Source organism: Pogona vitticeps, chromosome 11 (genome assembly GCF_051106095.1).
Source record: "Pogona vitticeps strain Pit_001003342236 chromosome 11, PviZW2.1, whole genome shotgun sequence".
Lineage (NCBI taxonomy): Eukaryota > Metazoa > Chordata > Lepidosauria > Squamata > Agamidae > Pogona > Pogona vitticeps.
The window spans coordinates 1,421,568-1,437,180 of record NC_135793.1 but is presented as its reverse complement, the minus strand read 5'-3'; the positions used below and the strand labels follow the sequence as shown (position 1 = coordinate 1,437,180).

General features: G+C 44.4%; 1 protein-coding gene across 1 annotated transcript; it reads right to left on the bottom strand.

Moving 5' to 3' along the window:
- Positions 1 to 2,351: 2,351 nt before the first annotated feature.
- On the bottom strand, positions 2,352 to 15,489 carry PGK1 (phosphoglycerate kinase 1). The gene is made up of 11 exons (XM_020784372.3): positions 15,278 to 15,489; positions 11,661 to 11,711; positions 10,897 to 11,052; positions 10,641 to 10,785; positions 8,083 to 8,186; positions 7,156 to 7,275; positions 5,483 to 5,597; positions 4,944 to 5,123; positions 4,647 to 4,824; positions 4,323 to 4,421; positions 2,352 to 2,858 (listed from the first exon to the last, which is right to left on the bottom strand). Exons 1-11 carry the CDS (start codon positions 15,340 to 15,342, stop codon positions 2,818 to 2,820), a joined length of 1,254 nt encoding a protein of 417 aa, XP_020640031.1. The 5' UTR covers positions 15,343 to 15,489; the 3' UTR covers positions 2,352 to 2,817.
- Between the last annotated feature and the right edge of the window lie 124 nt (positions 15,490 to 15,613).

Below are 15,613 nucleotides of genomic sequence, written 5' to 3'. Positions count from 1 at the left end.
TCAGGTCCTGTTTGCCAAAATGTGTCCCTCCCGCCCTCCCCACCCCTCTGGCACACTCTGAGGGCCTCCCAGATAAAGGAAGTCTGAGATTTTCCATGAAGAGATCATGCTGCCATGTCCAAACACAGGAAACGAGCTCCTGAAGCAAAGCGTTTTTAAAAAAAGACTGTCGCATGGTCCCTACATAATACAAATGCAAGAGCAGGCGATATCGGACGGCTAAAAAAATCAAACAGCTCACTTTCGACATTAATGATTGTGCCAGATCTCCTCCGCAAGGAGAGTTCAAATGCAGTCAGAGAAAGTTGTTGGGAGAGAGTGGTTTCAAACTCCACCCCAGGTAGCCGTTAGGATTTCCCCTCCCAGTTCTCCAAACAAAGAACCACCAAATAATCCTTCCAATAATCTTCCAGCCAGTTTCTCAAGGTCACCCAGCCGAAGGTTACTCCAGGAACGTGCAAAGAATGGAGACTGACAAGTCCTATCTGGGAAGCGATTTTATAGAATTGCAGAGCTGGATGGAATCCCAAGGCCTGGGGGTTCCCCACCTTGGGTCCCCAGAGGCTCTTGGACTAAAACCCCCAGAGAGAGAGGTTACCTGCCTGTAACCCTGGTTCTCCGAGTGGTCCTCTATGAATCCACACAGCCTGCACAGGGCGTCTCAGAAACTTTTAGAGCTTAAAGATATGTAATTAGTGGGCCGTTCCCTCATGGAGCGCCTGCCCCGCCTGCCAAAGGCCTCCTCAGTTCCCATAAGTCTGCCTCTGTCAGATATAAATTGAGACTACAATGACGGACAGAGGGGAGGATGGGCGGGATGTGTGGATCCACAGAGGACTCACAAACTCTTATCCAAGTGGATTGTACAGGCAATCTCCTTGGCTTTGCACAAACAAGATCCTGCTCTCCAACGGCCACAATCACTGCCTCTGAGAACATCAGACTCATAGCTGTTTGGTTTCCAGACTTTTCTTTCTTGGGGGGGTCAGTTAAAACTGCAACTCTCACAAATTAGTTTTAAACAGCCATGAAGGCCACTGAAGCCCGTGTTTTAAATGCACTCCTTACATTGAACTGTCATTTAAAATAGAAAAGTAGGCCCCCCCACTGGTGGCATGTAGGCTCACAGGTTACTGCTGCATCTTGGACCTTCTCTTCCTACCCGGATCCTTCAGATTTGAGATGCTGCAGCTTGAGACAAAGCGACGATGCCTCCAACCCAGAGCCCTCTGGGACTGTTTTTTAAAGTGTGCAAGAGACTGGCGGTGGTGGCAGGGCATAATGGGTGCCACTTGCTCCTCAGGTGTTTTTACATCTACTTACCCTAAATAAATAAGGTCACATTGTATTCAATATTATTAAAATGAGTCTCACAATCATACTCTTGATACTAACGATGATTAGCGTATACCAGTGTTTCCTAACCAGGGTTCAGTAGAAGAATGGAACAGGTTTTGTGACAAGTTTGGTGATGCAATTGGCCTGTGCGTTTTCATTTGTAAGGGGTTTCCAAGGATAGGACAATTTATAGTCCCTTACATGCCAAAGTCTCCATTCTACCTTACAGAAAATGCCTGCATAAAGCAATTCAGATTCAAACATCAGGGAAGAATCAAGAGGCTCTCTTGAACACCTGCACTACTCTTCCTTTTGAGGTACAAACAGAGTTGAGCATTTCCCAGAAATTCTCTTAAGACCACTTCATCTGGGTTGGCTTTTACAGGGGCAGATATAAAACAACTGCAGGGATATATTATAATTGGTATATATTTTACCTTTTAAAATCCTATTGGTTCTATGCATCATTTGTTATCCAATGCATGTCTTCAGGTGGATTAAAAATGTATTACTAAATTAATGGATAAGAATAACTTATTACAGTGGTGCCTCGCATAGCGACGTTAGTTCATTCCACAGAAATCGCTGCAGAACGAAAATGTCGCTATGCAATATTAAAAAGCCCATAGAAACGCATTAACACGTGATTAATGCGTTCCTATGGGCTTAAAACTCACCATTCAGCGAAGATCCTCCATAGCGCAACCATTTCTGGTGCCTCTTAAGCGACAAATCCTTCCCAGAAAACAGCCGGCGGCCATTTTTTTAACCTGGCGGCCATTTTGAAACCGCTTATCAGCTGTTAAATCATCGCGGGCACCGATCATCGCAAAGTGACATTCCCCCATAGGATCGCTTTTGCGATCACAAAAAATTGTCACAAAGCAATTTCGTTGTAAAACGAAGCAATCGCTATGCAGGGCACCACTGTATATATACAGTATATATAATGTAATTTATATATGCATTCAACAGACAATATTAATACATGAAAGAAAACAACACAGTCTAGCTTTATTTGCAACTTAAACGTTTATTTAGAAGCTAACATTGTCTTCAATGTCCAGAAATTTGTATTTTTCCCCTGGCTTGTGTAAAAGTGACAAATAGCAGCAGTTGCAAACACTGTTGAAGCAGAACGGAGAAACTGGTTTTGAGAAGGTGGCAACTACTGGGGAAACTTGGCCTTTTACAAAAGGCAAAAAATATAAATATATACACTCTAAAACCACAAAAACCATTTAACACTACAGTAGTTCAGATGGGGTAACTGTGGACCCATCAGCATCATGTAAACTGCAACTCTGCTAAACAGACATCTTAACCGCATCAAATCCCTTTACTTGCTTCCAGTTTACATTCTTGTGATCTGCTGATGGTACAGATAAAAAGAAGCACTGCAGTGGCTGCTCGCAGGACAAGGTGCACAGGAACATGTGAGGGAGGATGTTCTGATCCATCCTGCGTGACACGTACGCATTACACGTTGCTCAGAGCAGCGACCCCAGGAAGAACTTTACCTGTGGGTTGTTAGAGGACACGTGTAAGTGGACTCCTTTCTTAATTATCATTCTATTACATCTCAAGTTGGAATAAAGAGTCAGCTTAACAGGCTATTTTTCATCTACAGTAGACCCCAAGGTCCTTTTATAGGGAACTTTTGTTTTTGAAAGAGCCCCAAATGTTAAAAGAAAAAAAGAATCTGCTTCATCACCTCAAAGGACAGAGAGAAAAAGGCAAAAGCTTGTTGCATGCACTACACGAAGAGAGCACAAGCTTTGCTGGCCATGAGCCACTAGAGTTTCAAAAAGGAACTCGCACACAGATTCATCCATTACATAACAGGAAAGAACAAGAACTGCCCAGAGTATACCTTTGGTCTAGATGGGCGGGATAGAAATCCAATAAATTATATAAATAAATGATGCTTAGTACAGATTAATCCTGAAAAATAACGTTAAACCTCTATCAAAGATGTTAAAACCCAGTCACTGGTGACTTAATCCAGCTACAGTGTGTCCTGGAAGAACAAAAGCGGAAAGCTGCTTAATGCCAGTTCTGTGGTATTGAGCAAAATTCTCCCATCGATTTTGGGAAGAAGTGGGTAATTCAGAATCAAGACAATCTTATGTTATTTTGTAAACTAAATAAAAGGAGGTTAATCCAATTCACCACATTCCTCAGGGACTTGTTCTCATCCCAGGTCTCCTAAAATTGGTGAAGCCTCAGAGAGCCTCCAGTTTGGATGCAAAATGTCCTTTATAGCCTCCTCCTCCTCCTAGTTCGCATGCTTTCCCTTCTCCGTGACTTCCTTGGCAACAGAGACAAAGGCCCTGGCCAGCAGAAAACGCTTGGAAATAAACAGCCGCATGTGACTTTCGTGAGGGTCTTTCTCCATGAATAAATCAAGGCCACCACAGTATGGGAAAATTTACATGCATTGGAAAAATCAGCTAATTACCAGAGGGAAGCACGAGTCATTCTGAGGACAGTCTAGCTCATTGTCAAGCACCTATACATTAATGTTAAACTTCAAGTCTTTCCTGACCCAGGACTGAGTCACTGCCAGAGGAAGTTTACAGAGAGCGGCTCTCTGAAAAGCTGCAAGTACAGCAAGAATCAGCCTTAATTTTGGAAGCAAATCTTAAGAGCCTGAAAAAAGACTGGGCCAGGAAGGCTCTCTGAGCGGGGGTTGTTTGGAAAAGTGTAATGCCAATGCACTAAGCAGACACCTACAGAGCTTCCCATCTTTTTTAAAATTAAAAACACAGAAACTGGCTCGGGACTCCTATGGAGGCCCTAACCTAAGTGCTTGTTATCTGAGCAACTGCATCCCTTGTGAGTAACGCCTCTGGACAGATGCACTACTTCTTACTATGTAGCTCAAGGCACTTGACTACACTCTCCACAAGTATGTATCAGCCTGCTGAAAAAAAGGTATACAAATAAATAGCAACTGTCAAAGAATTTAAAAAAGGAGGTACCTTCTAGAAGTTCCAGGCTGGCACCACCTCCAGTGCTAACATGACTAACTTTATCTTCAGTGTTCCACTTAGCGCAGCATGTAGCAGTGTCTCCACCACCTGTCAACAACAACAGAGAGTGGAGGGATGTCAGAGGATCTTGCACAACCCAGAAGAGGTGGATTGGAGCTAGACAGACCCAGTGGTCTGACTCAGGGTAAAACAGTCTCTCCTGAACTTTCTCCTGATGGAAGGGCAGGCAGGCAGGCCGTATTCTGAGTGAGCAGAAAACTACACATTTAAACTGGCAATTAAAGAGGAAAGAGAGTGCTGATCAGTCCTTACCAATGATGGTAACACATCCTTTTGCTGTAACTTCCACAACCTTATCCATCACAGCTTTGGTTCCGCCGGCAAATTTCTCCCACTCAAACACACCGACTGGACCGTTCCACACAATCTGCTTGGCTCTGCCCACCGCTTCAACAAACAGCTTAATGCTTTCAGGGCCACAGTCCAAGCCCTAGAAGAGGAAAGAGCCAATTGCACAGTTCGGCCACATCACCACCGAGTGGGGAGAAGTGAAGGGCACTCTAAGCTTTCCCTGCAGGCAGCGCCCCCTCCTCCGCCGTTAAAACCTACCATCCATCCAGCAGGGATCCCAGAGGCCACCGTAGCTTTTCCAGTGTTGGCATTCTCATCAAATTTATCTGCAGTGATGAAGTCCACCGGCAAAGAGATCCGCACCCCATTCTTCTCTGCCTTGGCCATCAGGTCCTTGACGATCTTTGATCCCTCTTCGTCAAACAATGAGTTGCCAATCTGGAAGGCCAAGTAAAGGCGTGGTATGTTCCTTTTACACACTGGTGAGAAGCCAGTCAGGGCCTCAGAATCAAGGCTTCTGCAATGGTCCTCCTCATCTTGGGCACTCAAGATGTTTAATATAATACTTGGGTTCTCGTAAAAGACAAAGGATAATCTGCAGACCCATCTTCATCCCCATGCCATTCCCTACATTCTTGAATTTGCAAACAGAACTCAAATGACAAGTGGATACCTGTCGCACTTAGCAGGCGGATGACAATCTAATGACTGAAAACCAAAGACAACAGCCTGGACATGTGGAATGCTTTGCATGTATCCCCTTTCCTAAGGATGGGCAGATGCTACAGGTTGCCTACCTCCATGTTGTTGAGAACCTTGAGAAAGGTGAAGGCCATCCCACCGCCAATAATCATCTCATTGACTTTATCCAGCATGTTATTGATCAGCTGAATCTTATCTTGAACTTTCGCTCTGATGAACAAAAAAAGAAAGCATATAAATGAACAAGATATGTATTGACACCATTATTTGAAAAGCCCTCTCTCCAACTGAAGAGAAGAGAAACTGCACAATTCTTTGAAACACCGGCTTGCCTAACTCATCCTACAAATCTAGATTTGGCTAACCATTACAGTCTCCATCTGTAAACACTGGCATTACATTTATTAAATACACAGTGAGGCTGGACCCTTGTTCCGGCTCCTTCACTGACATTCCAAGCATTCTCTCTCTTGTTATGGAACCCAATGTAATGTTTTCAAGGACAAATTGGAAAAGGGGCAGGCAGGCAGCTGAAAATGGAACTCACCCAAAACCATTCAGTAGATTGTGCTGCCCCCTAATGTCCAGAGATGTGTGAAGCTAACAAATCATTTCAACTGTTCATCAGTCCCAAAAGCTGCCACGGTACTCTCCCTAGAATGTTTTCCAAACATGATCCACATGCAAACAAGGGGATTGTTCCAATTTGGGTGTTACAATTCTGGATAGACAGTGTTACAAAAGTTGGGTGTAAGTGTGAACTTCCCCCCCAGACCTCTTAAGCCTTAATGCCTGTATGAAGACACTTCAGCAAACCGTAATTATGCATCATTTTAGCCAGGCTTTCCTATATTTCCCATTAAGAGCTGGCGTTGGGATCTTTGATCTGTTGCAATTTAGATGTGTAGCAGTGGAGGCAGGTCAGCCCCAGGTATGATCTTTGTGAGATGTAGCCCGGTTTGTCTTGCTATCCTATTGTGATCAGATCTGGAGAGGGGCTAAAAAAATAAACAAAACAGGAGGAGGAATCCCCCCCCAAGCCAAGAGTCAGCTTGTCCTGCAGTGATTCTGGGTCCCAATTTCCAGGATAAATAATGTTGGGCAATTGGGAAGGAACACCTAACTAGGCAGATAAAACTAATCACACTTTTAATTAATTATTGCTTCTTTCTCAGTATGGCAGCAACAGGAATGCCAGAAGTGACCACAAGTTGATTCAATGCATTTAGAACAGCACTTAGCAAGATCTCCACACTTTGTATGTACGTGTCTTTGTTAAATGCACTCCTGGGCTTAAGAACTGCCCAAGGAAAGGCACTGCTAAGCAAAGAGGGAGCACACCTTTTTCACACTGAGAATCCAGGTGGAATCAGGAGACCTCATCCTCTACAGTTTAATAAATGTCCACTTCCAAACCAACTCTCTGCTGGAGGCTGGAGGAGCCAAAGTGTACTCAGCATCAGTTAAGTTACCATTGCATAATGACAGGCCGTTTCAATTTACACACAGAAATGTGGAGCAGAGGCTATGTTTGTATAGTACTTTGAACTTGGATCAAAAGGTCAGACACACAGACGATTCTGACTGATCTATCCCACAGATGTATACATTGACCAGCCTTGGAACAATCTTTAAAGAACATACTTGTATGTGGATATGCGGACAGAACATTCTCTTTTCAAATAAATTGTAATGGGGAAAAAAACCCAACACATTGAAGGAGATATGCACACAGCATGAAAGTTTTTGCATTTGGCTTTATTCTTACCCTCCAAGGATTGCTAGGAAGGGGTGCTCTGGATGCTCTAAAGCCTTAGCAAAATAGTCCAGTTCTTTCTTCATCAGGAACCCTGCAGCCTTCTGAGGCAGATTGACACCAACCATGGAACTGTGACATGGGGAGAGAAAAATATTGAGACCTTAGTAATCTGCAAGACTGATGGACCGACAAAGATGGATCAAACTCTTCAAAGTCCACAACTGTCTCCATATTTAACTTTACGACCTGAGATTTCAACCTCTGTCAGCTTGGGTAGTTTTGCACAGTAGACTGACCAAGGACTCATTCAAAATTCAAAGAGCCAGGCGAGAAAAGATTATCCAGTCTATATGTACCAAAGGACGCTATGCTACCATTGGAGATGACCTTGATTACTTACTTTTACAAGGGTAGTTCTAGGATATTGATAGGAATCCACACCTAAGTACAGTGGCCAGAATCTTACTACATGTTTACACCACTGTAACTCCACTGGTACAAATTTCAGCAGCAAACAGCTGTAAGTTAAGACCTCTATGCAGGCATTTGCTACTGCACACTGAGTCACACTTCTTACCTGGTGGCTGTTTGCCACGGAGACTCACACCAATGGAATTTCACTGGAGGGCCTAACGAACTGGATTCTGGCCATAGGGTCCTACCCTCCAAATTAAAAAAATACATCCCAAAGGCCGGGGCGCACCCAAACACGGCTTCTTATGACAAGACCTACATCAGACCCAGTATAATCTGTAAACTGGTCTCACTCCAAGGGACTCTCTCTTGCTGTGGGACAGAGCCAAGCCAACATACAGACCCACAGAATAACTTGGCTGCAGATGGAGGTCCAGCCACCATGCCACATGGGGTATCCTCACTAATCTAGAACAGTGAAGTGCCTTTTTATTTGTAGAAGACAGGACGATGGTGACATACCTGTGGGCTCTATGTGCAGTTCCGAAAGCATCATTGATATACACGTCTCCTAGTTTAGAAAGTGATGCTCTGAAAGCATCTACCTTTGCTTGATCAGCCTTGATCTGGAGAAAGAGAATAAAAACCCATTGCCTGTTTTAGCTTGTCAAAAGGTAGCAAATTATTCAGAAGAACAATGTGATTCTTCTTCTGTATTTTTGAAGATGAAATCAGTTTGTTAATGCAGTGGTACCCGGCTTGACGATGATAATGTGTTCTAGCAAAAACGCTGTTAAGTGAAATCATTGTCAAGCGGAAAAAAAAACCCACTGAAATGCACTGAAAACCAGTCAATGCGTTCCAATGGGGGAAATACCTGATTGTGCAGCGAAGATCCTCCATAGGCGGCCATTTTCCGCTCCCTGTCTTGCGAAATGAGGTCAGCAAAACAGTGGGGAGCCATTTTGAGAGCCAATCGTTGTTAAGCGGAAAATCGGTTCCCGAAGTAGGGAACCGATCGTCATGAAGCGAAAAAAAAAACCCATACAAACATCATTTTGCAATCGCTACTCATTGTCAAGCGATTTCGTTGTCTAACAGGGTAACTGTCAAGTGGGGCACCACTGTATACTGGAACACTGCATTATACAGTTGTTTCTTTTCCTTCTTTTCCACAGTCACAAACCAAAATATAAAGAAGCCAGTGATTCCTTAAAACTGGGACAACAACAAAGGTCTCTTTAGCCCCCTCCCTCAGAAAAGAAAGAAGCCACACAGGCTTTGGTCAGGTTGTGAACCACACACCAGAGCCTCTTGCACTGTTCAACACAGTGGTGATTCAAGAACCCTTTGTTTCAAAATAAGGAGATGTGAAGAATAGTCCCTTTAAAAAAAGGATGAAGGCCTTTTCTAGGCACCTCTAGAAAAAAATAAGCAGTGTTCCATTACTGCTACCATATACTAACAACATAATTGCCTCTTAATCCACCAATTTACCAGCTTGACATGATTACCTTAAGCACATCTGTTATAACCAGTAGTAAACATGGGGAGAGAAAACATACTGGTATTATTTAAAGACCACACTGCTTTGTTTGTTTGTTTTTCTATACTGTAAAAACAATCAAGTGGTTTTCTTTATTTTGTTGACAATAACAGATGACATTGTTACTAACTACAGTTATCTAATGACAATGTATTATTGCAGCATTTCTTGCCATTTGCTGTAAAACAACTCTTTCATGTGAGGAAAAAGGTTACTAGGGAAATACTGAGCCTCCTTTCTCCTTGGTCCCACCCTTTTGCAGGCCAGTTAGGCTTATGAAACAGCACAACAGAAAGGTAACTAACAGCCAATCAGCAGATCTCCCCCCACCCACCCACTTCCGACCTTGGCATCCTCTGCCCTGGACACAGAAACTGTTTCCTAGCGTTACATCAAAGCATGGAGACAATGGTCAAGAAGGCTGAATTATGACCCTACAACTTGCAACTGATTCTGCAAAAATGGAAAGGATCTCAGCAGTATGGAGCTGAGGGCTAATTTAAGGCAATATTCCCCCCCTGTTCCCTAAATTATCACAGAGGAAAGTCACCTCCTCCCCTATGACACCTGCCGCTAAAAGTGCAGGGGCATCGTTCGTTTATTCCTAATAGAACCTGCCCCTCTCCAGTTAGGGTCTGAGGGACAATGCTTTTCATGTACATTTTACGGGAAGCCAGCCAGGAAGCTTTGCTTCAGCTGTCCATATGCAATGTAGTCTGGTATATCAAAGTTCAAAATGGAAATAATATATAGGTTAGTAGGGATTAGCTATTTAAATAAAAGGTGGCAGAATATGCCACTGAGAGTCATCAGTGTGCATGGTTCTTCAGAGTAAGTTTACAGCCTACACTTTGAAAATGGGAGAGAAAACAAAAGGTGAGGCCAGAACATCATGGGACAAACATGAACAAGGCATCAGAAGGGTAAATGTAAATTACCCAGTTTTTATTTCAAGTGGCAATAAGGAGGAAAGAATGATGGTGCCGAGTCAATTTGCACATTCAAGCACTTGATTGGCAGACGTTTACTTGCACATGTTTCTAGAGCAATGTATGGTGTTTTGTATCAAACTGAAAGGGCACCGTACTGTATATCAGCCCTCCCACTGTATGGCTACTGCAAAAGGGAGCCAAGCTCAAGGCTTAGTGGGGTCAGAGCTGCTAAGAAAAGAAACCAGCAGGGACCAAGCGCTCTTCGTGACCTTCAAGAAAATGTCAGAGGTACAAGGAGGAGGCATGAACACCAGATGGCTGGCGGGGAAGTAAGTGGTCTCTGCATTCAAAGGTCTTCAAAACCTATGTAAGGTCTGAAAAGGGCACCAGGGCAACATGGGTCTTGTATTGGCTTTTCTGTTTCATATGTTTTCAGAGTTGTTAATTCTATCTCCAAACATGCTGAAGAGGACGAAGCATTGTTAATACTGTATCAAGCACCTGTTTATCATCTTTCAAGCTGCACTGTGAAGGACAAAACTTATAAAATCTACAGGAACAGAACAGAGAAGGTGGCGCTCAAGGCCCAATGAGTGCCTCACCTTATTCCCTGAGGCATCCTTGCCCTTTCCTTCTTCTTCAACATGGAATCGGAGGTTTTCCAGAAGAATGACAGAGCCATTTGCAGGATTAGCACAAGCCGCCTCCACCTCTGGACCCACACAGTTTTTCAAGAATGTGACATCCCTGGAGACAATCCAAGACAAGACAGTCAGTTTATTATCCAAAATAATATTTCAATGAAAACTCATGAACAGCATCTGCGAGCTAACCTTGATCAAGGTCAAGACAACGTACCTGCCTAGCAGTGATTTGAGCTCAGCCGACACGGGCTCCAAAGAGAACTTGTCCGGCATTGGAACTCCGTCAGGCCGACCCAAGTGACTCATCAGGACAACAGACTTGGCTCCATGATCCAAGCAGTGCTTGATGCTTGGCACAGCTGCCTTGATTCTGGAGGGAAGACAGGAAACCAACTGAGAAATCTGCTCCCCTGATCAGGATTGTAAATATAAGTATCTTATGGGAATTTCTATCTAACACCTCTCCTGTGGTACTTACGCAAACCATTAGCATGGGAAGGGGATTGAACTCACTGATCAGAGAATCAAGAGGCTAGAAATTATAAAATTCTACCAGGGATTCTCACTGCTATCTCATCCAGGGATAAATGTCACGCAGTCCTTCCTTCACACTGAAGTCCCACCCAAAGTGATGTACTTTTTTATGATTTCATCACCAACAGTACCATAGACATTCCAATCATCCTGCTACAGAGACCGAACATCTTTGTCTGGTGCCCACAGTGTCTCGTCTCCACAAACATCTCTCCCCTGCCCAAACAGCAACACATCTCAAATCTATCTTGGCCAACACATGAAGCCCAGGAAATGCTTCTTAGCTTCAGTATCTCTGAGCCTTGCTAGAAAACGCTAAAAATCATTTCTGAAATCTTATATAGACTTCACTGATGTAACAGTCCATGGGGTGGGGTGGAGTTGATGGAGAAGAAAACATACTTAACCACAGGTCTTAATTAAGAATTTAAAGAGGGCTCTCACCTTTGGTTGTTGGTTATTGCATTGTTCTTCATGGGGACATTGAAATCAACTCTGTTTTAAAAAAAAGGAAATGTTTAATGCATGAGCAGAAATAAAAACCACAGAAACTATAAAGCTGGTTGCTGCTGAAGTTCAGCAAACAAAATTGTCAAAAGGGGGGGTGCATGAGAGCTCTCTGGGATGGAGTGTCTACAGAGCAAGTGGGTTTCATTATCACCACCCTGGGCTGGCAGCAAGGAGAGGCTGCAAACCCTTCCCAGCAGAGACTTTTTTTGATTTCCACATGTGAAAGTAAGGTAAAATACTAAAGAGCATCTAACAGAAAAATTACTAGTTAAGAATCTTACTAAAAAATTACGCACGTCGTCAGCTGTTAACAAAGCCACTCCTGATAAGAAACGACGACAAAGAGGAGGTAAAACTCTAAATGCAAAAGGCACAACACTGGCTATCCGGTAGATTTCAAAACTGACATCAACAACACAGTGTAGAATCAGATTTGTACATCTGACTAACATATGGCTTTGTTTCCTGACCTCAAAGCTGCCTGGGCTTTTTTGTCCCTCTCATTTCAAAAAAGAAAGGGGGAGGGGGAAAGGAAAAGAAAGAAAGCCAAACAGCTGCAGAACAAAAAGCCTTCACCTAAGTTTTAGCAGGGAAAAACGTAATAGGCCTGTACATGGGAGTTCAACCTTCAAAGCAAGGATGCGAAATGCACAGCCCTCTACAAGTTGCTCAGCCGAGTTTTCCTCTAACCGGTTACGGCTGATGAGAGTCCAATCGACATCTGTACATCCACGGGTGTCCCCATTTTAAACACATGTGATGGACTTGGGACAGATTGCTGCTTCTGCTCAATCGCACAGCCCTAGCTGTTGTAAGGACTGCTGATTGCTTTAATCAACCTTATGCCCACTTCTGTGTATTACAATTTTAACTTCTGAAGTATTCCAGCCCAGCAATATTCCCATTCACAGTTCTGAGAAAAGTTGAGCACTTTTTTCTATAAAGAAAAATACACCAGGGAAGGGCGCGTCTTCCAACTCATCTCACATGGCCCTGACTGGCAATTACTCAGCAGAAATAAGGATGGAAGGGGGGGAGGAGGAGCTTCAGAATCCATTTCTACAAAGCCTGCTTTGTGCCCCAAAGCTGAAGGAGAGAGGATGTCCTGTTGTGTAATACAGCAACAGACCAGACACGCAGTTGGTTGAGACTAGGTCTTTTGGGCTGGAATTAAAAGTAAAAGGTAGCTCCAAAATATGTAGTCTCATTCTGAATGTAAGAATTTTGAATATACTTCACATTTCGAAGATGTAAAAAGCCACTTGCAAAGCATCAAATTTTCTCTAGAAAATAATCATACACAGTTGTATCAAACATCGGCCTAATGTTTAACCCAGTTGGATGAGGTCTGAATCTCACAGCTACAAAGGAGGGAAATGTCCTGCACAGCCATGAACACATCATCAAATGTCTTTGTACAAGATTTCAAGTTGAGGATCCCAGTTTAATCATCCTTGATCGCACTTTTCAAAAAAAGTTGGGAAAGAGCCTTGAAAATGATAGCATTAGATTTTAAAGAGGTATGTGCACCTTTAGAGGCAAGAGGGAATTCTATATACAGTAGTTGCACGATCAGGTTGTTGCAGGAAGAATGGAATTTTCCACTCTTCTTCTCCCAATCCCAGAAAGCTAATATATAAATATATTCATTTTGGTGACAAGTAACTTCTGTGGACTAGCAGTGTATTAATTGTATAAGGATTTCATGCAGTATCTGTTATCCTTAGCCTCTAAGGAAAGTCCTCTTTTTCTGATTTGTAATTAACTGCAGAGAAGTTTGCCTGAGGCCTATCCTCCATGTTCCTCCCCAAGTCTTTTTAATTTCTCTAACACATTTAACTTTAACATTGTTTTATTTTCTGCCTTATTCGTTCCCTTTCCACTGTGATTTTTTTTTTAAATCTCTTTTATTTTGTACTTCACCAGAGAACTATTATTATTGGGCAACCAATGAATGAAATTTGTAAGTAAATAAAATTAAACATTACCCTTTGCAATCTACTACCTCCAAAAGAGGGGGAAACTGACATAAAAATTAAGACTTAGCTTCAGTGACTGCACAGAAAAGACTCCTTCTGGTAGATGAGAAGCACCCCCCCCTTTGCCCTGTGCCAGAGACACTATCATTTCAGTGCCCCACCTGCTTGGTGAGGTGGGGCAGGGCATTAAATCAATGCCAGGCTGCAAAAGCCAACAAGCTAAGAATACAGCAGCAAGCATTTGCCGAGGCTAAAACATCTCTCCTTTCCATGCAAAGGTCCCACTAATGCAGAAACCAGCCACCTAAGCCTTTTTCCGGGATGACAATCCTTTGCACATTTATTCAGAAACAAGCCCCACCATCTTCAGTGCAGCTTTGTAGGAGGGGGGCACTTAAGGGATCCAGCCTAATATTTAAAAGTTGTAACTGAGAAGCCCTCAACAGAAACCACTTCAGATTTGTTTTACCACCGCCATGCCAATTTATCATTGCATCGTTTTATCTTTGCATTTTCACTTGAATTCTACTTCATCCTGTTTCAATATTTCATTATTTGTTGTTGATTTTAGTTGGTGAACCACCCAGAACTGTGCTCCGAGCTAACGAGGCTGTATGTAAATGAAGGAAATAAATAAATAAATTCTACAGGGGGAGCTAGTCTGTTGCATTTGAAACTGACAAGAGGTCTGACTGCAGCATTTTATTGGGCAGCCACTTTCGTGGGCTGTGGCAGTGGACCACAAACGGTCCACGAAATCTTCTGCCCAAGTAAAACCTGGTAGCCTTTTTTAAAACCCAGCTTCTGGAGCCTCTGTGACCTTCAGGGGGACACCTGAAATTAAAAAAAAGGAGTTTGTGAGAAGGCCTTGATATAGGTTTATACCGATCACTGACCATCTGGGCCTCTCCTCCCTTGTATTATGGGATGCCATAAAGGGGCTGTGGGTTGTTTCCCTTCTCTCCCCCCCCCCCCACCGCCTTGCCTGGAAGCAAAAGCCTACGTGCCATTTCGCACCGGGGTCGAGGCTGCCTTTCAACCGCCACCGCTTGAAAACCACAGGAGGAAAAATCCTCGATTTTTCATCAAATACCACCTGTTTTTCACCAACTCCCGCGCCCCTCTCCACAAAGCCCCCTTGACCAGCATCGCCTGCTTCTTCCCCCCCAAATCCCACTCATATATTCTGAGATGAGGCAAAAAAGAAGCGACACACGTGGAGAGTCCTTTCCCCACGTTACGTGTCAGCCAACCCAGGTCTGAGAACCCTGAGGGAGTCAGGACCCGCCCGCATCGAGGAGGGGATTTAACCCCTCTCCCCCTCAGAGACGCGTGTGTGGGGGAAGGCTGCTGAGCGCTGTACACGGGTCAGGCCCACTCAGACGTGACCTTCCGAGAAAGGAAAGACGAGGAAGAAAGGGGAAAAAAGCGGACTGGGGTGTTCTTCCCCCTCGCAAATCCGTGCGAGCCGGCCTCCCTGGGCCCGAAAAGCCAAAGGGGGGGGGTGTGAGGAAGAAGAAGAGGTTCGCCCCCCCCGAGGCCTCCTGTCTTCCCCCCCCTCGCGCCGCTCACCTCATGACGACCCGCTTCCCCTTCACGTCCACCTTGTCCAGCGTGAGCTTGTTGGAGAGAGACATGTCGGCGGCCTTCGCTTTCCTTTCCTCACGACCCGGGGAAGCTCCTCACTCTGACGCGGCCGCAACGGAACCAGCGCGCTCCCGGATGCGCGCGCACCTGCCAAGGAGAGTGTGGGGGGGGAGGAGGAGGGGGAAGAAGGAACGCCCCGCCCCCGCCCCCCGAGCGCGCTTCCGATTGGCCGGCCGGCCTTCCCGACGCCGAGGGATTGGCGGCGGGCGGGCTGTCCGTCTCGGAGGGGGCGGGAGCGGAGGGAGGAGCGGCCGTGGGCCC